The 22,945-nt window shown below is 41.0% G+C and overlaps 1 protein-coding gene across 3 annotated transcripts in view; it reads left to right on the forward strand.

The window, feature by feature from the left end:
* The first annotated feature begins 706 nt into the window (after positions 1–706).
* The window catches only part of LOC121097306 (fibronectin type-III domain-containing protein 3a-like), a 49,069-nt gene continuing 26,830 nt past the window's right edge, over positions 707–22,945 (forward strand). The window contains exons 1-3 of one of the 3 annotated variants that reach the window (XM_040614159.1): positions 707–818; positions 5,783–5,886; positions 18,520–18,658. In XM_040614159.1, coding sequence (XP_040470093.1) covers positions 18,563–18,658 — 96 coding nt within the window. In that variant the 5' untranslated portion in view covers positions 707–818; positions 5,783–5,886; positions 18,520–18,562. Of the gene's footprint in view, positions 819–5,782; positions 5,887–18,519; positions 18,659–22,945 lie in introns of those variants that run through there. The other 2 variants (XM_040614160.1, XM_040614161.1) reach the window with 2 other exon arrangements.

The following is a 22,945-nucleotide window of genomic DNA, read 5'->3' on the forward strand; positions in this document are numbered from 1 at the left end:
ATCTTGCCTTCCTCTTCGCTCTTCCCACTTAAATCGCTAGCGTAACACCCCTCAGTTCTTACAGTCATTGGCATTAAAGCTTTTTATGTTAATACACGATACTAGAGTTCAGGCCTTTTGCCTTTGCATGTGCTGTGACCCATCTATCCCCCTGCACTGCTGGGGGACAGGCAAAATGTGTAAATTGTGCAGAACATCACGCATTGGCCGGGGTTTGGGGGGACAGGGGCCAAGGCTGCAGCCCTCCGGCCAGAGCCGGGCACGGGCTCGGTGTCCTGGCCAGAGCCTGGGCAGCAGCTGTGGCAGTGCCATGGGGTGATGTGACAGGCAGTGGCCCAGGCAGGGCATGGCCCATCAGGTGCCACCACCTCTACCCACCGAGAGCCAGGGCCTGGCAGCGGCCGCAGGCCCCAAGACACCTCAGGGGACAAGGCCCAGGCCTCCCTCATGGCAGGATGGTGGGTGCTGGCCAGCCACACGCCCCGGCCACCGTCGCACCGTTGTCTCCACTTGGTGCCAGGTCTGCCATGAAGAGCTGCGTCCCCTCCCTCGCCCGCCAGGCACCCGCGGGCCATGCTCCCACCCGGCCAGGGCCTTCCAGCCACCTGCGGGCTCCCCCGCCGCCCCCCCCGCGCCTCTTTTCGCGGGACCGGGTGGTTGAAGACGAAGATCGGCCCGGCCTGTGGTTGGCGCGCCCGCCCGCCTCCGGCCGGCGGCGGCGGTAGCGCAGGCGCAGTGCCCGCATTCCATCATGGCGGAACGGACGGTTGGCGGTCGGCAGCGCCGGGCTTGAGGCAGGGGCTGCGGCGCCGCTCACGGTCAGTGCTGCCGCGGGGCCGCCGCCTGGGACAGGGCCGCTCCTCTGGGCTCCCTCCGCCCGCCGCTTCTTCCCTCCGGGCGGGCGGGAGAGGGCGGCGGAGCGGGGCCGGGGGAGAGCGGCGCTCCCCACCCAAGGCGCGGTGGGCAGTGCCAGGAGCTGGCGGTCGGCTCGCCCCCGCCGGCGGCGGCGGGGAGCGGAGCGGAGCCCCGCGGTGTGGAGCGGGGCCCGGGGCGGGGGGGCAGGCGGCGGGGTGCCGGCCCGTCCGTGGCGGGAGGCGGCGGGGTGCGGTACGGCGGCCGGGGGCCGCCGTGTGGGCCGGGGCCGGGGTGTGGGGCGGTTGAGGGGAGCACCGGCACCCCGGGGTGTGGGGCGGGCGTGTGAGGCGGGTCCGGGGAGGCCGAGGGGGGAGGCAGGGCAGGGGGAGGGCTGCCCTACGGGGCGCGGGGGTCTGCCCAGGGGCAGCCGGGGGGTGCAGGGGCCGGGGGCCGTGCGGGGGGGCAGCCCCTAACGGGACAGCCCCGGTGCGGCGGCAGCTGGCGGGCGGGGGGGAGCCGGGGGGCGGCGGGGCTGCGGCGGGCGGGGGTCTGGGCTGTGCTTCAGCCGCCCCGCATGGGGTTGATGCCAGCGAGCTCCCCCGACTCGCTCTTCCCTCCGCCCGTTCCCGCTCTCCCCAGCCCACAAATCCTCCGTCTCTCTTGACCCCTTCCTTTCCTTTTTCTCCTGTTTCTGTGGGTAGAGGGGGTTGAGATCCGAAGTCGGCTCCCCCCGCTCCAGTTTCCCTCTCGCCGCCTCCCCCCCACCCCCCCCACCCCCCCCCCAGTTCTCCCTCCTCGGCAGCCGGAGCTGCTGCCTGCAAATGCCACGTAGCCTTCTAGTTGTTCCCCTTGGCCGATCAGCAGCTCCAGTACCAGACACCTCCCCCAGCTCCTCCTGGGGTCGGGGCAGGGGGAGGTCAGTCCTGTCATCCAGTGTTTGGGTGGTGACCATCCTTTACCCTCCCCCATTCTGCTTTGTCCCCCTCTGCCTTGGGGCAGCAGCAAGGTGGGGACCCTACTGTGACCGCTTTTCAGCGCAATCCTATTTACTGCCTCTTACAAAAGGCTGTTGACTCCAGCATCGTGCAGTTGCTGCCCTGCGGAGGGCTGGGGGACAGTCTCCAGGGATTCATGGCCCCCAGCCTCAGCAGCCCCTCTCCTACCTCTCATTTTAGGCGCTTTGTGTGCAGCACGTCGTGATAATCTCGGAAAACAGGGTAATAATGCGTTGCTGGCAGGTGTATCCACTGCCTTCAGCATCTCCCTCTCAGCTGGTTTCTGAGTTTTGTTTCTGTTTAGAACTTGTTGCTGAGACTTCTTATTGGAATGATGGAAATTTCCTGTAAAGCTCATTTATTTTTATAATTGAGGTTTTGATTTCTAGCTATTTTTTGAATATTTCATGTTTTTTCTGTCTTGTGGTAGCTGGGTATTTAACGTGGGCAGCCCTTCCTTGCTTTACCTGGTGCCTAATTGTGAATATTGACACACAGGACTGCCACAGATAAGTTCCTCAGTAACCTGGTACGCATATGCCTATGGTCTGTGATTCCTAATGTTCTTCTAATGTATTTATCTTTACAACACTTGGTTCAATAGGGAAATACTATCTCGGTCACAGATGGAAAGACTGAGACACCGAAATATTTATGGCCCAAGGTCACACAGGAAGTATGTGGTGAGGCAGGGAATTGAATCTAGATTTCCTGAGACTCAGATTAGCATTTTAACCAGGGAAGCATCCTCTCTGTGTTTTAAGCCAATAAATTGACCTTGGAGTTAATATCCAGCGTAGAAGAAAGTACTTTGTGTTTTGTTCGGTATCATTGTAAGAAGCAAAACCCCAGTTGCTTCCCACACTTGCATTCTTTCCCTTGTTTTATGTAATTTGTATGTGAAAAGGTGGTAAAATGGGAAAGATGTTGACTTTCTCAGGGCTCTTGGTGTGTGTGTGTGATCATGCACGTTGAAAAACAGCCAGCTATTACGCTGTCCTCTCTCTTAGGTCTTTCTACCTTACTGCGTTCCAAATCTCAGAAAGTTTTGGAATGCTGTTGTCTGGGAATAATTTGTTCTTAGCTAGGATCAAATAAATCTAATATGCTATAAAGCCGAGTCGAAAGCCATCTACTTTGTGTTCATTGGTATCCTGGATCTTAGTTTGTGATTCTTAATACAGCAGTCTGTGAATAAACAGCACTTGAATTGACTGTCTTAAAACCTCTCCTGGAGCAAGCTATTACAAGTTGTTCACTTGGTTGTAGGCTCAGTATTGTTGCAGCAAGTTTTTGAAAAACTTGGCCTTAACTGGAATTAAGCAGCACTTTGACAATGAAATGGAATAATTTCAACTTCTTGGGCTTTGTATCTGCACAGATGCAGGCCATTTTCACTCTTATATTAGGACAGCCTATTTTTGTTTGTAAAATTTGGTAGTTAATTTTACTACAGTGTTTTTGCTTGCCAATGGATTTGAGGAATTGGATGTTAGAAATGTTTAGAACAACAACTCCTGAGGTATTCACCTTTAGAGAGAATAAAGATAACTTTGACCACACAAATGCGTTTCCTGCCACAACCTTTGATCACAAACTGCATCTTTCCTTGATGTACCGAAACCCGATTTGCAACAAAGTTGAATGTAAATGTTCTATATAACACTTTTCGTGGTCTTTTGTTTGGGTGGTTTTGGAGGTTAGCATTTGCATGGTATTGACTGTGCGGGTTGTCACACCCATGCCAGCAATCTTTCATCTGCTATGTTTATTTTTAGGAAAGGTTTTGTGAGTCCTTAAAAAATAAGATTTCCTATGTACTGTGCAAACAGTAAAAATTCCAGTGTTCTGCTCCCAAGAGAGAGTGCCTGGCCTTGGCAGATGCCCATTGGGAATGCAGTACATTTGGGCGGTACTATGTACGTGTTTGTAGACCCATTTGTACATCCATTATTGAAAAAGGTTTTGGAATCCCTTTGGGTGAATTTCAAGCAAATTAAAATGCATGTTTTGAGCTTGGAAGACTGAAACTGGCACTTTGATGACCTGCGGTTTCCCCCAGTTTAGAAGACTTCTTGTCAAACGGTAGAAGTAGACTTGTAACTTTTAAGAAAATACTCAACTTTGAAGGCATTCTTACCATATTCTGCATCAAAGTCATAGGCTGGTATGAAATATTGTAAGAATTTCTTCCCTAGTTACATATTTTCTTAATTTCCTGTCATTTCATTTAATCAGAGGAGAATTTTGAACTTCTGTCTGAAAGCAGATGAGAAAACCTCAATATAAGTAATGCTGCAGCAGTCAAGAGTCTTCAGACAAAAAATTACATTTCTTGCTTCTAATTCTGCTGTGTCACAAAACAAATGGGTCTGAACTATCAGTATTTAAAAATGTGGTTGCTCACTGCTCTAGTTTCAAGGCTGGTGAACATCAGAGAAGTAACCTTTTCATATTTTTTTTCACCTGTTTTTAACAAGTTGTCATGAAGCTTACCAAGGTCAAAATGGTTAGTTTTCAGCTGTTATCTTTGCTGCAAGCCAGACCTTAACTGAAAAGTTTTGGATCCTTGAGTGAGGAGCACACACTGAACTCTTTATTGCATTCTTGAAGAGCTTATTGTAAAAGCAGCGATAATTTATTCTTTCAGTGGTGCTAACACAATCCTTTCTGTGTATTGACCAGCAAAGACAGACCACTGGCTCAGAGCCCTTAGTCCGTTTCAATCTTAATGTAAATCTGCTATTGTTCCAAGTATCTTGATTGATGTGGAAAATGCCTCCGTTTGCTCAATATTCATTTTTCCAGCATTGGGGCCTGCTGCTTTATATTTCTTTGCCCATGTCTTATTAAAAGGTTCCAGGAGGAACATTTATTAGGCTGTGACTTCAGAAACATCTGCGACTTCAAGACAGTATCACCTTTCTGGTGAGAATAACAATGGATCTGCTGTGTTTGCTGGAGGAAGCTGTGAGCTTCTGCTGGCTGGCTCAGTGCAGAGCTCCCCAGCTTAGTCTATAAACTACCTCAGTGAGTTTCAGGGCCAGCAATTTCTTGGAGTGTTTCAGCAAAACTGCAGAACATACCTGCCTCTGCCTTATCTTTAGAAAGACTGTATTGGGAATTGACCAGTATTTGTAAAGACTTACTAAGTTTGGAGAGACAAGCCAGTATGATTTATAATCCTGAGTGTGCAAATAGTTTAGGAGCTGGAGTTCGGTACTAGATCTAGTAGCTTGAGAAATGTGATGATTTTTACGTTATTCAATATAACATCTTGAATGGCTTCAGTGACTACTGAAGCTCTTCATTGCCTTCTCATGGTGGAGCATCTTTAGTACAACAGTTTCTAGAATAAAGCTGTGCTGCCACGTGTTAGTAAACTGTGACTGTACGTTCCAGATTGTACAATGTATGTCTTTTTTTGGGTACCCTATCAGAGGATAACTATGTGCCTGATAGTTTAAATTTGAATAAATTCACATGCTTTTTGGAAATGGGTATTTTTTTCATCACTGTTGCCATATAGAGGAATACAGCAGTGAGTAGTTAACTATGTGAATACACTTAATATCCATAGAATGCACCTCATATGGGAACCATCTTCGTAGTGTTCAAGTTACCTTTCACTAATTAGATCCTAGCTTAAGTGATGGAGTGTCTTTGGCTAGTACAGCATGAAATGGCAGGTTCTGCATTCTGTACATAGTGAATGAATGCAGGAGGGCTGCATAAGGTTTTCTGGTTCTTTCCTGGTGGAGTCTTCCTTGAGTTTCATTTGCTGATTCTAGTGGAGTTAATCACTGGCGGTTCTCTGCTGTCTCTCGCCGTTTTATTGGATGTAGATTGTTTTCTGTACCTTTTCTTCTTAAGACTTCATGCTTGCCAAGTCACTGAAAAGAAAATTACTGTATCTTTTTTCTTGTCTGCAGAAAGAAGACTGAGGGCCAGTACAGCACGTTGTTCATACTGCAGCAGGCACTGACGGTGTAACATTTATCAACAGGAGCAAATTCACATCAGGAGAGTGTCAACGGTAATTAAACATAATTTAGTATTCTAGATTTTTATGAAGCATTTTTTACTTGTTGAGTCTCTAAGTAACACTTCAAGGTATAAATAATATAAAAGTATTTGACAGACTTCTAAACTTAGGACTCTTTCTTCTTTGGGAACGAATTTTTGGATCATTTATTATCAGATGGAAAAAGTGAATTAGAGAAGGAAGAACTGATAGAGTTTTTGAGGTGAGAGGTTCAGTATTTCCACATAAACATTATTGGTTTTGTAAGGTAGCAACCTTATCTCTATTTTCACATTACTTGCTCTCTGTCTTTCCCCCCCTACTCCCTTAGGTGGAAGTTTTGTCTTACTCTTTATCTAAGGCCAATTATGCAAGTCTAAATTCTGGTTTTAGGAAAGTGCATTTCCTGTATAGAAAACAGTGCAAGTGAGTGGTAGCATACTGACAAGTGACTGACTAGGTGGCCTTACTCAGATATATTGCTTTTAGTTGGAGCTCATGGAATTGATCAGGTCATGGAACTGACCCGATGGAAAAGCGGAAAGAAATCTGTCAGAAAATTGCCATGGTACAGCACTTGTGAGAACAAGAAATATCCAACTTTCTTTCCTTTTTTTAAAGGAAGATTCCTGTGAATTATCTTGTGATGTACAATACTGTAAGAGTTACGAAACCATGGGAATTGCATTCTTAAAAACAAAGTAGCCAAAATTAAAGACAAATTTTAGAAGCTGTTGCTAGAACAATGTGTTTTACATGGCAGGGGAATAAGCAGGTGCAGTGTAAAGTATTTGTGAATCAGAAATCACCTTTTTGATGTAAAAAGACAAAGTAGTTATCATTTTTTTTTGAAGAGTTTACGTGTGTCCTGAAGACTGTCACCAAGCATTTTCTAAAAAAGAACATTTAGGTATAGAACCACCCGCTGCATTGGTGGAGGCCTGGTCTTTCCAGTTCATGTATTTGAATTCATGTTTCACAATCTATCTGTGGATTAGAAGAGTGCAATTGTTAATATTGCTCAAAAAGTGTATCTGTTGATACTATGCAGCTGTTGTATAATCACTAATTAACCCTATCCTTTGACCAGTTTTTGATCACTGTGTATGTGGTGTTGGCTCTAGATAGCTTACAGCAGTGTCTTCGTTAGCCTAACGTGAATGCTGCATTGTGGAAAACAATCACACATCAGCTATGTTAGAGGATGAGGTTGCATTTTTGCATTACATCACAGCTAACGTGCTGTTCATTGAATTGAAAGGTGTCCAAGCAGATTTTCATTTTCCTGTGGTGGGGGTATATTTCTTCTGAGGTTGGGTCCCCTCTAATGAGTATTACTTTTCATGTTATGAATGCACACCAAAATTCAAGTGTAATATGCTAGTTCCAACTTTGTGAAGAGCAGTTCACCCCATTTGCCCAAGCCCTTTCATGTTTGGTTTACAATTGTCTGGTGGAACAGAAGAAATTCAGTGAAGAACTGAGTGGTAGCTAATCAATGTATAATAGAATGTGGTGTGAAACTACGTAAGTACCAAACAAACCTTTGGGGAGAAAAGTTGAAAATGTCCTGTGAGCAAAAGATCAATGAGCAGGTGGACTTCTTACAAGATACAAAGGAAAAAATAATATCATCAACTATATTATAGTCTCCTGGAGTGAAATAGGTATTTTGGGAGGAAAATCATGTAGCAGTGTTAAATATGGGTTTATAAATTTAGATGAAGTATTTTTATCTGCTGTTTAATGTCCTTTATTAAACAGCTTTAACATTGTTATCTCTTTAGTGGGGATCATTTGCTTTCAGTTCTATTATGTGAAGTATTGAAGTGTTCCAAACTAGTGATCTGTACCATTAATGTATAACTTCATTTGGGTTTGTTATACTACAGTTACTTGAAGGAATAAAGGCAGCCTTTAGTGTTTGCATGGATGAAAGTAGCTTTGGTACTCTCTTAAGTACTTGCAAGACAGTACGTAAGTCATATTGAACAGAATGACTGTTTTCATCAGAAGGTTTAATCTGCTTACCGATGCATATAGTTTTGTCCATTTCAAAATGTCAGGCGTGATAATCATTTAGAAGAATTATTCAGTTTTGGAAGTTATTATGTAAACAACTTTTTGGTGTTTTGTAAACTGTCATTTTGCTTTTCAGTGCCTAGATTTCTTAAAATAAAAACTTTGTAAAACCACATATAAATAAACTCTCGTCCTTAGATTCTTCAAAACTGTGATAATTTCCACTTACACCCTTGTGTGAAGTGTACATCCCCAAACTTGTAGCAGGTTAACTGATTTACTGATAAATCTTTAAAGCTCAGATATAGAGGCAACTTATTTTATTGTGTTACCATGCATCAGCTGAACTGTGATTAATGCTTATATGCATGTTCCAGACCTGTCACAAATGCAGAGTGAAGTGTGTGTGCTTGAACTTCGTGTATGATCTCATACTTGCATTTTCCATGAACTATAAAAATGCACATGGTTTGTTACCATGAGACTGCTCAGATGTGGTAATTTAAGTAATTTATTGGTGTGTTTTAGCCCTTGGTTTAAGTATAACCTGTTTTAACTAGACTAATTTGATCCGCTGTGTAGCTAAAGCTCTTTACAGGCTCTTCTCATGTTGCACAAGGAAAACGGTCTTCAGTTTGTGTATCAAAATAATTCTTTCTTGCCTGAATTTTGCATGATCTGTTACAATTTGAAAAGAATCCTTTGCTTTCGCTGTATTTTTGTGCTTGTTTTGGAAGTCATGTTTTTTAAGAGAGTTCTTAAATTGAAAAGCTTGTTCGTGTCAATACATTGGCAGGATGCATCGAGCACACTTCTGATTCACAGAAGCAAATTGAGTCAGAGCTAGTGGAAAATCAGCCTTTGCTTTCCTTAGTGTCTACAGAAATCTGAAAGCAAACTTCTTCTTGTATTAATCTTGTGAAGTCCTGTTTTTATTTCTCTTCTGTTGGATTAGACAACAACTGGCTGCTTTGACCAGTCTCATGGTAGGGAGCCTTTCATGGAAATAGCATTGCTTTTGGTTTTAGTAATCTGGATAATTGTGCTCTCCTAGAGTCAAGTTTAAATAAATTGTTCAAGATTTGAAAAATAACTTTTGTATCACATCTTGATTGTATCATACCAGTTGTACCAACTTTGTGCATGTGTCTCCCATCCCATAATGCTCTCTAGCTTAATTTAGGACAGGTATTACCCAGCTCTGATACTGAAAAGGTCGGAGTTTTGGTACTTTCCTGGCCTAATCCTGGGAGGTTTTATTGGCTCTGCAAACTGACATCCACGTCTCTGCACAACACAGTGTGAAACGTGTTTGGCACTTGGAAATACATCACCTAAGGACAAAGGCACACTCAGAGTGCACTTAAATTTGCTGCTTTGCTGGCTGGTCCTCAACCAGCTCTTACTTGAAGATTATAAGAAACTTTTAAAAATACTTAGATATTTATTCCTTGCTATGAACTAGGTATTCCTCACCATGGGGAGGAAACTCAGATGAACAAGGTGCTGTGGAATATGTGTTCCTGTTGCAGTGAACTTGTCTGCACATACAATAGCTGTTTCATTGGACTATTTACAGTCTGAAACAGAACTTTCTCCCCTCAAATTGAAGAAAGTTGGTAAATAAATGGGTAGAACTTGTTTCAGAACCTTGGAGCACGTGCAGCTCCCTGTAGAAACTTGCGGTTCCTATCTTGTAAATCTTGGCACAGTTTTAAACATTTTGCTTCATCTGTTCAGATCTGTGGTTACTTAAAGGTGTAAACTGCAGCTACCTTTTTGCTGACCTGTTAAGATTTCTCTGTGGCCATCACTGCATTATCACCAAGATGTCTTTTCAGGTACATAGAAGGGTTTGTGCTCTTAAGAGTAATAGGGTTGTCTTTCTAGAGCTGTGTATTTTATTTGCAGAGAAACACCCTATTAGCTTTCCTGCTGTTCTTTACCACTGTTAACATGAAGACTGCACCACGAATCCTGTGAAGACACTGTCACTGCCTTTGTTCTATGTAGGGTTTTCCTTTCTCATTTTTAAATGTTTTGTTTGGTTTTTTTGACAGTGTGTCTTGTGACTCTAGTCAGAAGAATTGCTTTTCAGTGGACCATGCTGTATGTTACTTCCATAACTTCGAAGTGATATAGATAGACATTTGGGTATAGAATTTCAATAGTATGTTGTTAATGTGCAAATAAACTAGTTTCCTTCGAGGCCTGAAAAACCAGAACAGTGTTTTGAAATTCACGGGGCACAGTTTCACACTGTGAAATCATACTTAAAATAAATACATTGTTACATTGCATGTATTAAAAGCTTTTTCATCTAAGCTTGAAAATGTCATGCTTTGTGTAGCTTTAGGATATTAAAATGAGCAATTTAGCTTATCCAGAACATGTCATCTTCCTGGCTGGTGGAAAGAAGCAGTTTTGCATTTAATTCATTATTTTATGGGTGTTTTTTAACAACATTGATATAGCTGGAAAATATCTTAATCCCATAAAGTTGAAATAAGAATGAAACACTTTAAGGGCTCAGTCCTTTCGTAGAATCATAGAATCATTTAGGTTGAAAAAGACCTTTGAGATCATCAGGTCCAACCATTCAGCCAGGAGAGGTGTTCAGCTGCTCTTTGAGGTGTGCAATTCTCTGGAACACTTACAGAAGCAGGAATAGAACATTTCAGGAACTACTGGGTTTCGTTTCATGGGGCTGATCACTTAGGAAGCAGCGCAGAAGTGTTTAGGCTATAACTTTGCTTTTCTGGCAATAAAAGTAAAGCTATGAAATAACTAAAACAACGAAGGAAAATATTTATCTGAAGGTAGTGTCCTGGTTGCATTACAGAAACTGCTACTGCAAGCTTTGTGAGCCTCATAAATTAATAACTAAGAGGACAAACATCACCCTAATGTGACCAGTGTGTTGGGTATTTTTAATTAACAATTTAACATTGTTGAATAACAGCTCAAATCAAGTCAAACCTAATGTGCTCTGGGTATTGACAGATACTTTCTTCCCAGCTCACAGTTCTTAACAGTGGATTTTCTCTTGTGAAGAACAGCAAGAAGTTCTGCAGTCACTGGGAAAACGCGTATAACCCTGTAGGGTGAGCACTGCCCTTCAAACTGTGGACTTGCCTGTTTCGTCCCCATGGGCTAGAGCTCTCAAATCTCGAGGGATGTAGTTTTAGCCTAGAAAACAATTTTAAGTGCTCTGGGTGGTTGCCTGTGTAGTTTCTATTTGAACGTGGAGGGAAGCAATTTTTTTATTATTATTGCTTTCCTGGCACAGTCACATCAGGAACCTGATCCAGATTGGTACGGGAGGGTGGAAGCTGATATTATCACTTATGTCAGTCCCCGTGTGTTTTGGTATGTTGTATCTGCTGTTTCTCTGCATTTTTAGTGGTTTTTGGTGTCCATGTAATGTGGGCTTTCCATCTCAATCTTACTCCTCCTTCAGGGAGAATTTTTGTGGGCCATCAGATCTCATGGTACCCTGAGGTGAACATTAAGTTACTAGAGGTCCTTCTAGCAACTGGCCTGATGTGTTTGATCCCCAGATGTTCTTTGTGAGGACAGAAGGTCTACCTGGACTTTACTGACAGGCTTGAAGTCACTTTTGTATTTTGCTGTAGCAACTATTAAGACTATTTTAGAATAATCATGTAAGTAAAAGTTAAACTTTTTGGGAAATGCAGAGAAATGGTTTGGAATTGTCACTTTTTTAGAGGTCAAAAGAGAAAAAGATTTTAAAATAATTTCTAGAAGAAAACACTTGGCACAGTATAGAAACCTACTATGTATCTGTGGAGTTGGGGTGGGTATTTTGTTGGCTATTTTTGTTTTACTTGGGTGGCAGACCTCACCTAGGTCAAGATGGCAAGGTCCTAGCAATACCTACACCAAAATGACATTGAGCTTTACAGCTGTAAATATTAAAAATGTTTGATTGAGCACATTTGTTGGGTGAGTCATGAAGGTTTTCAGTATCAAAGTTGTGCCCTTCTGGCTAGAAGCCAAACTTTATACAAGATGGCGCAGGCAAATTCACTTGGGTGTCATTATAAATTATTTCCAACATGTTAATCAAAACATATATTTAGTTTTGAACAGATGACTGTTATGGAGTGATGGTGGTCTCTTCAGAGCTAGAGTTGTAACTGAGCTTCTGTTAAGTCTCTCATTCCCTTAATCTTGCTAAAAGTAAACCAGTCCACCTAGAACGGCTCATGTGTGGTCCTGTGGCAGAGGAGAACTATTTTAGGATTGGGATGATTATCTTAAAACACCTTGTTAATACTGTTTATTTGAAAAACTTGGGTGGGAAAGGGTAGCTTGTGTCTTTTCTCCAAAATGTTTCCTACCTCAAAATTGTGTGGGGCATAAATTTCAAATCTGGAGGGGTGAAGGTTTTTTAGAATTCATAAATAAGGTTTGATCTCTTTGAGGCTGTTTCTTAGCCATGGTTTGGGGATGACTTTTGTTTGAGCCTCTTGTTATTAAAACCCTTTGAAGATCACTAATGCAAAAATTAATGTTGGAGTATGTTTAAAATACTCTGAAGTCCCAGTTTGCAAGAGATCTAGAGTGTAAAGCATGGTAGAGTCTCAGTTTTCTTTATCAGAGTACCTGAGGTTCATAGGTATATGTGTCCGTGTATCCAGTCTGAGCCGTTTTTCCAAAGGTAAGAGACACAGAGTATGTTGCTTTGTAATGAGATGGTTGGGTTCCCCCCACCCACAACTTAGAGAAAATAAATATATGTAAAAGTAAATATATTACACTAAGAATTATATTAATATAAAAGATATAATTAAAGATTTAGGATTTTATACAGTACTGCTTTTAATAAATAGCAATACTTTAGCAGTGTACTTCCTGCAATAAATATAAAGATGATCAGACTAGAAGGTTGCATGAGGCACTGAACCTAGAAATCAGGAAGTCTGAGCTAAATTTCTAGCTCTCCATCAGACTTCCTCTTTGGTCCGGGACACATTGTTTTTTCTAACTCGGGCATACTGTATTTAAAAACATAAAAGAAAAAAGTCTCCATTTACGGAATAAGTTCCTTAGAATAGGAACTTCCTATATTAAATCCAGCACTTACTAAAAGGAAAATACAGTCTTTGTGATAGCTTCTGTGTGGGATGATAAACTTTTTTTTTTACAGTTTATGAAATCTGTTCAGCTTCTGCTCTGGACAGTGGAACAAAGCTGATCCATTTCTGTCTACAGTGTTCCTCCCATTTAGTTTCTGTGCAGTAACTTTCTGGAGAGAGATTTTTAATATAATAGGACAATATTTTAGTATGGGATAACAGGATTTTTAAAACTTGCTAAATACATAATACCTACACATTTGCACAATAGATAATCTTATATTCTATTAATATGATTAAAGGATCTAATTCCAATGAAAAAGTTACTTTCTCAGTATGATTTTTTTCTTATTTTTGATAGCCCTATAAAAGACATTTAATGAATATACAAACTTCTATTGGTTGTTACATACCCTGCACATCAATAGTTGCGAATTCATTGTTACTGCCTAAAGAGAAACCATGTCTATAAAATTGTTGATGTGGTGTTGGTGTTTGGTGACTGTTCAAAGCTGTTGATCAAACAGAACTGATGTGTTTATACAGGGAAGTTATTGTGATTTTAACTTCTTCTTAGAGGTATTACTGTTAAAATTTTGAGGTTGTTTCTGTTGTGTCGTTCAGGTAGAAGTGACTGAGTTGAACGTGGCCATATGTTGTTGGCGAATGGCTAAAGGAGGCTTTGTAATGCAGTAGGCTTTGGTGTGAGTAGTTTTAGTAAACATTTTGTTACCCCGACGTCCTAGAATTGTGTATTTATTTCACTTTGGATTGAAGCTATTTTAGACTTTAATTTCAAAACATCTCGTGAGGTTTGATGATGTTTTCCAGACTTAAGGTGTGATGATCTAGTATTGTGTAGATTTCAGCTAGCTACCTGTGCTTTGCTGGCTCTGTGTAGGGAGCACAATAGCTGTTCTGTATGTAAATAGGAGCCCAGCTTCCTCAGCTGAGGCGCTGACTTCAGGCGGGAGTAGGCATGAATCAGTGAACACTGAGTTCAGTGCGAATCCTCGGGAGCTGGATGGGGTCCAGGATGACTGCAGCGCTGGTTGAGAAGAATTTGGGCTAGAGAAAAGGGAAGGCCAATGTTTCAGTCTTCCAGAGTCTCGGCATTTTTACTATGTCAGGAAGTGAGGTCAGGCACAGCCACTGTATACCGTAATTGTTTTCTGGAAGGCTAGTCATTAAGATTTTCTGTTTTTCTTAGAAGCCTTTGTAGTGTGAGACTGTCAGTGGAAAATACTGCTTTTTTTTAATATGGTTAACATGATTAACCATATTACATTAGCACAGTGTTTAATTACCCGGGGAACACTTCTCAGTACATATTTGAAATACGAACTGGTTTTATTTAGTTTTTAATGTTATGAAATGACAAAATATTTCAGCTTTTTAGATGTCTGTCTTGAGCAAATAGTCTTTGAAAGCAAAAGCTCAAGCTATTTCTGGTGTAGATTTCTGTTAACTTAGAAATGTGATATCCACTATTAATTCTTTCAGCTTTGCTAAAACAGTGCTTCAGAAGGTTTGTTTCTGAAATGGTTAGTCCCAGTTATTTATATGGGCTGAATTCATCCTTCGGCTCAAACAAGGTTTGGAAATGACCTTTAGCTGATGTCTAATAGAAACCACTGCAAAGAAGTGAATCAGGCCAGAAGTACCCTTGCAAAATGTAACCTTTCTAAAAATTAATCTGTTTAATTCCATACTGACTCAGAAATCTCCAATGCATGGTGACAAAGCTCTAGAAGATACCTCTACAAATTCTGCTCTTGATTCATATATAATGAATCACTAATTCTCAGTATATTCCTTTGCAGCTCTGAAAATAACAATATTTGTCTAGGCTTTAATGCTTGCAGATGGGATTTTTGTTTATTTTTAGTCTAGAATTTAAAATTATGTGTATTAGCTCATCTTTAATGTCAATGCAGCCTGTGAATTCTTAGTGCAAATACTTTTTTTTCTTTTTTTTTTTTGCTCAGACCCCTTGGATAGTTAGTAGTGATGATAAAACACTAGCTGCCAAGAACAGACCGTGGAAAGCAGCAGTCAGAGCCTCTGTTACCAAGCATGTGGTAGAAGAAACTAGCCTTAGGGGACCGAGCAGCTTTTTGATGCAGTTCTACCCATGGGTAGGTTGTTCCTTTATGGGCTGTCTACAGCTCGCGGTGGATTTGCCTATCCAAGGTGACTTGGTCTGGGGTAAAGCCGAGGGTTCAGAGAACACCCAGCAACAGCACAGGAGGGAAGCTGTGAGACTTGGTGGGACTTGTAGATGGAGGTGGGTTCAGGATGCTCAAATCTCCTCTCTGCCGGTGCAGTGGTTGCCCTCCATCTTTTCTTGGGAAGCAGCTGCCTTCCTCCCTGGCAGCAGCGTGCTGCATGGCTTACCCTGCCGCTGCCTTCGGGGCCGAGAGTCTGCGGCTGAGCTGGAGGACGGCGGGTTCCGTGCTCCTAGGCTACTGCTAGGAGGCTGTGGGTAATGGCTTTTCAAGATCGATGTCTATTTCTTTGTTTTGTTTTTCAGGAAATTGTGCTGAGTACATAATAACTTTTGGGGAATTTCCTTTTTATTTACCCAAATACCACCTACTTCTTTGAATAAAACAGAGGCTTTTGGGAGGTGAACCTGTTGATACCGCATTCGGAATGAGTCCTTTATTTCCCTTGGAAATTTTTTTACCTGGTAAACTGGGGAGGGGTTGAGTCCCATGCTTGTTTACCGTTAGAGGTACGACCTTTGAGAGCGGCAGTGTCTTTTGCTGCTCTCTTACCAGTATTTTCAAGGAATGAAGCTGTGCTCAAAAAAAAACCAAAAAAAAACCCCTTGGTTTTTGCAAATCTATTGGTATGTTGGGGGATGTTCCTCTCTGTCATTAGTGTTCTGCAGCTTGCCACCATCTGAGCCCAGCTGTACAGTGAAATGTTTTGTGTTCTGAGCCAACTGAAACTGCCCAAGAGTTATTAGAACTGTTTCATTTATACAAGTATTTCTGTTTCCGCTGTCTGTAAGGAGATTCCTGCTAAGACATGAAATCTTATTTACTGGTTTTGGAGACTTGTTTCCTAATGCTCCAAGTATTAAGTTATTTCTCTGAAAGATGTGAAGTTACAGCACTAAGCAAGTGGAACATATGTGTGTGTAGGTGTAAATGTAAATACTGCCTGTGTCATTAGGCAGTAGATTAAGGATTCTAAAAACCATGTGGATGTTGGTGCTGTGCCCTGCAATTTGTACTAACTAGACTGTGCTGCTCACTAATACAGACAAAGCCTCAGAGAATTATACTCAGCCAATGTAGGAGGCTAGTATAGAAACTTTGAATGTTTATTTAAAATTGCAGGTGGTATTGGGACTTGTTTCAGAACATGTTTTTCTGCAGCTGGTAATTTTGGTTAGTTGAACATTTGAGTGCAAATGTAGTTGCTTTATGGTAAAGGGATTTCCCCTTCATGTTCAGTCCTAATTTCTGTCATCTTTGAGGTTCTTAGATGAAAGAAATTGAGACTATAAGCATATATAAAATATTTTCAATCTGCTTGTGTACACTGTATTCCCGTTAATAGCTCCTTGAGACTTAGATCTAACCTCTAAAGCTCTAAAAATGGGACATGTAGTGGAAGAAACTTCTGCCTTAATTTTAACATATGTTACCATGCAGGTATTTTTAAGTGGAATAGTTATATACAATCAGATGAGTTTGTTTCCCTGGCAGAGGTAATTCAAAATCTGACAAATAAGATGGAAGATTATTTTATTAGGGAAATAAATAACATGCTAAGGTAGCTAAGTATATTTGGGACAAACCTGATACAAATTTAATCTTTGGAGTTTGTGTCTAGCCCTTGCACCTGTGCAGTCATATTTGGCCTCTTAAAGTTGTAACTGGAGCACACCCAGAAAACAATTGGTATGCAAAATGAGCTGGTTTCTTTGGCAGCCTTAGGTATTTTGTTATGTGGTGTTTTGTGGCAGTGTGATAGTATCAATTATTTTGAGATGCTTTTGCAAATAAGAGGGGATGTGGTTTTTACCAATGGATGCTACCAGCCTCTGTAACTTGCGATGGTAATACACGAGAAATCCTTGTAATCTCAGCTTTTATTACAGATCCTTTCTGAACAAAATGAGTTAACACCAGAAGAAATTGTAACAGTCATGCTATGATATTTCCCCCACTGTGGCTAATCTGCTGAAGATTCAGTTCCACAAGTACACAATTAATCAGGAGTTTTCCTTTTTTTTTTCCTCCCCCCCCCCCAACACTGTCATTTCTGTACTGGATATAGAGAAGTGAACAAGGGGATGGGGAAATGTTTTTTTGTTTTAACTTTGCTTTTTAATTTAATGAATTGGACTATCCAAACTGCATTTTGTCTTCTGTATGGGTTTATAGGAGGTAATGGGAAGGGAGAAGGAAATGTCAGCATTTCCTGTATCCTGTTATCTTGTGCTTTTTATGGTTGCTGAATTAACTATACGCTGAAAATTCACTAACATTTGGATTGTATTTTGACTTCTTATAATTACAGGTGATTTACTAGAAGCCCAAAACTATACGGCACTTTTCCGTATGCAATTCTCCATGGTACTCACTTGAAGACTTAGTACAAAGTACTCTCTACTCTCTTGTGTTGCCTTAAGCCTTCTTTTCACTGTCAGACCTCTGTACTGATGACATGTTGCAGCACTGAAGAAACTGCACAGTTTAGGATTTCTTTTGATCATCACAAGGACTGACATGTGCATGTAGTATGTGAATTCTTTGGCCTAAAACCTGGGTCATGGATTCTGGAGTACAAGCAATTTAGAAATTGTAACTACAAATCTAGGAATAAAGTGCTGCATAAGTGTAAAATACACTACTGTGTAATTGCTTCATTTAATGAACTGATTTCATCACTTCTGGCATGTGAAATTAAATATGCATGATACATATTTAGGAAGCATTTTTTGGAGGAAGGATATGTGTTGCTTAAATGCTGTACTTAAAGTGAAAAGTCAGATAATGTGTTAGACTACTTGAGTGTACTCCATTGTGAAGGACTCTGTTAGATGACGTAGAGTGGTTTGGGTTGGAAAGGACCTTAAAGATCACAGGTGATGCTCCATGCTTTTAAGACTGTCAGTTTGCACAAGTCTTTAAATGTGTGGTGAAGCTAAAGTGGATGTTTTATTGTAACTTTGTCTCCAATTAAAGTCAGTTTTTCTGACTTTATTTGAAAATTGATTATTTGAAAATCTTTGAGGGAGAGTTGTGGAGTGTTGAAGTCTCATATTTTCCTATGGATTTTTCAGATGTTCTTGAATTGCTATCATTAAAGGATTCAGTTAATATCATAGTGCAAGTGTTTGCTTTGTGGAGAAGAAGGAGGGGAAAAAAAAAAAAAAGACCTGAAGGCACTGCGGTATTTTTCTTCTGAAATACTGGTACCAAGTTTGGCAAATGAAGTAGAGAATTATTTGGGGGAGGGGAGAGACGTATCTAATATTGTCACTCTCTTTTTGTTTTAGCAGGTGGTTACTGTGAGCAGTTGTCAATGAATAGTTTTCAGACATGATGGCCGACCAGCCGCCTCCATTAGAAGCTACGCCTATATTGAATGAAGTGCCACTTCTACCTCATATGGTTAATGGGGACAGCATACAGCAGGCAAGTAAATTCGTTGTGCTTTTGCACAAGTCATGTAATACTGTGCCAGCGGTGCTAGTAGGGAGGTTGACATTCAAGCATACTGTAGAAAACAGAACAGATAGAAAAACTATTTGTTGTACAACTCATGATGGCTGGAAGAGGAGGAGCCTGAAATAAAGCAACTACGATACTGATTTGCAATGTTAGAAAAGCATATGGTTCTTGGCCCTGATATCATCAGTAAAATAGAAGTGCAAATATATGGAGGAAGAAAATCAACATTAATATAGTGGAAATGTGAGAAGATTACAGATTAAAAGGAATATTTGTTACACACATGTTTTTAAGTGCTTTAAAATTGAACTAAAAATCAATAAAAGGAAAAAAATAGGGATTTAATAAAGCCCTAAGGTTTTGAAAGCTTTTCTGAAGCTCATGTAAAATAATCAATAAAGATTTGCAGGTGGTTGCAGTGCTCAAAACCAAGAAGTCTGTTGCAAGGAAATGAGAGGAAAGACCTTGGCTTCATGATATTAAGTATCTTCATTAATAATTACAGTGCAGTGGTGAAACTTGAGATATTGAGTTGAAACTTTAGAATTTTACTGGACACAACTCTTCAGAAGTACCTAGTATGATTAGAAGCACAGACAGAAGCGAAAGCAAAACAGTTCGAGTCACAAGCTTATATAAATTGTGAGTAAACTTGAAGTGGATTTACCATTTGGCAGTGGAAGCCAAGTGCCTTGTACTACAAATGCTGAGATAGCTTCCCATCATTCAGAGGCTTCCAGTGCACTCAGAAATATTACAGGCATCCAGACATTTTAACACTGGTTCTTGATTTTAAGAAGCAGCTACAAACAAGATAGATCCTGGTAGGAGAGAGTGAGTTTGTTGATTTTAAATAGCAAAGCGGCTGTTTGTTGGCTGGCTGCGATTAGGCCTGGGTGCTAGGTACTCTGATCAGGGCTCCCTTTCCCACAAAAGGTTGAACCAGATGATCTCTCTAGGTCCTTTCCAACCCAGGCTGTTCTAGGAGTCTGTAATAACAAAACATAAATTTGAAGGCTTTATGTGCCTGGAGTTAAATAATCATTTTGTTGAAGCAAGGGACAGAAGTGCCCATCGCTTTAATCTGATCAGTGTCTAACTTCAATTAGTTTGACTAATTGAAAAAAACTTCAAGTGTTTGACACTAATTGAAATAGGAATTAAGGGGTTAATCCAGATGGGAAAGTTGCATAAAAGTTTCTGGAGGATAACTGTCATACAAAATGATTATGAAGGGTAACAGTGAAGACCTTGGCATGTTTGAATGTACAGTGGATAAACAAGGTACAGCAAAATAGTCGTGAATTGAGGATCTGATTGACCCTAAAGCTGGTTTTAAATAAGATACCATTTACTTTGTAATTGTTACAGATTAAGAAGGAGAAGTCTGCATTGTTTCAGTTCTGGTATACTTGGAAAAATAGGCTTTATTTTAAAAAATAGTGTACTTTTTTTCCTCCCCCCCCCCCCCCCCCCCCTTTTTTTTTTTCTCAGACTCTGGAGATAAAAGTACAACGTAGATGTAGTTTGGAATAAGTAAAGCTACAGAGTCTCTGAGCTATTTCTGAAGTTCTCGCATTAGCAACATGAAATTTTAGACACTGACCAGCTGTGAGGCTACTCAATAGGTAGTGTTTCATGTTACACAAGGAAAAGAGATCCAAGTAGATCTAATTGGATACCATCTCCATAGCTGTATCTGTATAGCATGTATAGATCAGGGTGTAAAATACTAGTGTGTATGGAATGACTCAAAAGGTGACAGTCATTGAAATTTTCAGAACCTAGTGGAGACTGTTTGCCAATTTAGGTGAGGTTTAAAAAAAAAAAAAAAGAGTTGTGTCTTGGACATGCGTGGGAAAATGGCATTTGAAGAGTAGACTTGAAGACTTGTAATTGAATTATATTGAAAGTAACTAATAGGTCTTTCTAATGAAAACTCTTCACAGGACCAGGAAAGTGATTTTATGTTAATGTGCCAACATTTCTCATTCTAACATGTCTGTATGTAAACAACAATGTTGTGCTGCCATCCATGTTGTGTTGCCATCCTTCAGAGGCTTAGTGAATACACTTGCTGCTCATTTGTGGCACTTTCCTCTAGAGAGGCTTTTGAGCCACAGTCTCTTCACATTTGCAAGTTTGCTTTTAAATAGAGTATTAACTTAGAAGCTTTATTTATGCAGATGAATTTTAATTATTTTGCTGCCAATGCTGTTGAGAGTAGGCTAATTGTAGAGTATTGTACAGTGGTTTTGTTTTCAGAAAAACTTGTGCTGTTCGGCCAATCACTTTGAACAGTCAGATGCAGCACCCCCTTTGTTAGTTTCATTTCACGTAAAATGTGGGTTGGAAGTTTTCTGGAAAGGGTTCTTGTTCTGAAAAAACCTTCCGCAATGGTAAGTGTGTGAGTAAGGGATAAAAGCAAAACACTGACCAGTGCTTTGAAATAGCTTTCAAACTGTGTTGATTGTACTAGTTGTGAGATGGTTGCAGGGACACCTGAAGGCGTTAACAGATCTGCGACTCCTAGCGCTAGTCTGTCCTCTAACTTGGCTTAGATTGACTCACTAGAAACACTAAAGCTTCCTTGAGTGAAATTTTCCTTGGTGGAAGGTAGATGGAACTGCGTTTGTTTCATTAATTATAGTGAGTCATTCCTATAACACATTGCCCCATGCATTCCTGAAATTCCAGTCTCTGAATGGCTCTACAGCCCTGTGATTACACCAGTTACTTATGATCCTTTTCACTGAGTTCAGTTAATAGTTTCCTGAACTGTTTCTGAGAACTTCAGTTAATTGAAACCTGTTCTGAAGATCTGACACGGTCAGAGGCTCTGAATTTCTAAAAGAATCACTTTCCTGTCTCTGAATTTTTTTGCCCTCAAAGATGAGGCTTGCTGTGAGGTTTAATACCTGCCTATGGAGCCCTGTCCTCTGCCTACTGTTGTTTGCAACAGACAACCTAGCAGCTGTTTGCAGCAGACCTCATCTTTCCTGCTTTTTTGTGCTCTGGCAAACCTCCAGCCCCTTATTGTCAGTCTTCTTTAAACAATTAACATCGCTAATCTCTCTTTTTCTCCTTGAAATTCAGTGGCATAAATTTATAAGTATCTGAAAGGACAGATCTGCTTAAATTTCAGTGCTTTAATTATGCCATTTTTAAAAGTATTCTCTGACATCTGTCTTTCTCTAGAGTTGTAATAAATACTGCTGACTGGCTGGATGGCCTTTTCAGGGGGTTTTGGAGTTTTACTGATGTCCAGAAGCAACTTGTCTACCTAAAGTAAAACTCCTGTCTTGTGAACTCACTGGAGCAGGGTCTGTGTTCATAATGCTTCTGCATCCCCTGTTAAAAAATAAAAGCTAAGATTAATATAGCAATATGTAAAAGCAGCAAAATGAGTGTTAAACACCATCTATCAGTCTGCTCCTTTGAGTCTTGCTTTACACACAGGAGTTTAAATGGAACAGATCGGTGCAACCTCACTCTCGTTCTGTGCAGAGGCTGCACACTCAAGAGCAGAGGGAGACAGAAGCAGGAGGCATAGGCTGTAACTTCAGGAAACGTGGGCATGCTCGTGCTGACTCCTTTACATGTTAGCAGGAGAAGAAATGTGCTTTAGTTGAGGCCAGCGTAAGCTACTTGGCAAAGTCTTTGGAAAAGAGTGGGCAGTGAAGCTGGTCAAAATGCAGAGGTTGAATGAGGGGCCACAAGATCTCTCTAAGTCTCATTCTTTTCAGTCATCTGTTTATGACCAATACAGTAGAATTGAGGTGTACTTCGTAAATCTGCAGCTGATATGAAGTGGGAGGAATTGCAAGCGTCTTGGAAGCCTGAAATTATTTGGATTACTAGAAAGATAATCTAGAAAATTAGCAACAGGTCCTGTATTTGGGTAGAGTAGTCAGCTTATCGTAAGGAGTATCTCGTTGGTAGTGGTCCTTAAGAAAAAGGTCTGCCAAGGGATGGGTAAAGACTGCAAGTGGAAGTCATCGGTGTTGCACTGTTTCCAAAAAAAGGCAGATAAAAATCCCCCAAAATTTATATACGGGGTATGTCACCTAAATCACAGGAAACAATCTTTCCTTTACTGGTGTTTTATTCTTTATTTCTTTGGTGGTTAAGACATGGAGTAAGGGTTCAGGTTGAAGCAGGGAATGCTGAAGTTAGATGATAAAATCTGTAACGTTGAGGATAGTGAAACGGTGCTGCAGATGCCTGGGGAGTTTATGGAGCTTCATCATT

The sequence above is a fragment of the Falco naumanni genome, chromosome 14, assembly GCF_017639655.2.
Source record: "Falco naumanni isolate bFalNau1 chromosome 14, bFalNau1.pat, whole genome shotgun sequence".
Taxonomy (NCBI): domain Eukaryota; kingdom Metazoa; phylum Chordata; class Aves; order Falconiformes; family Falconidae; genus Falco; species Falco naumanni.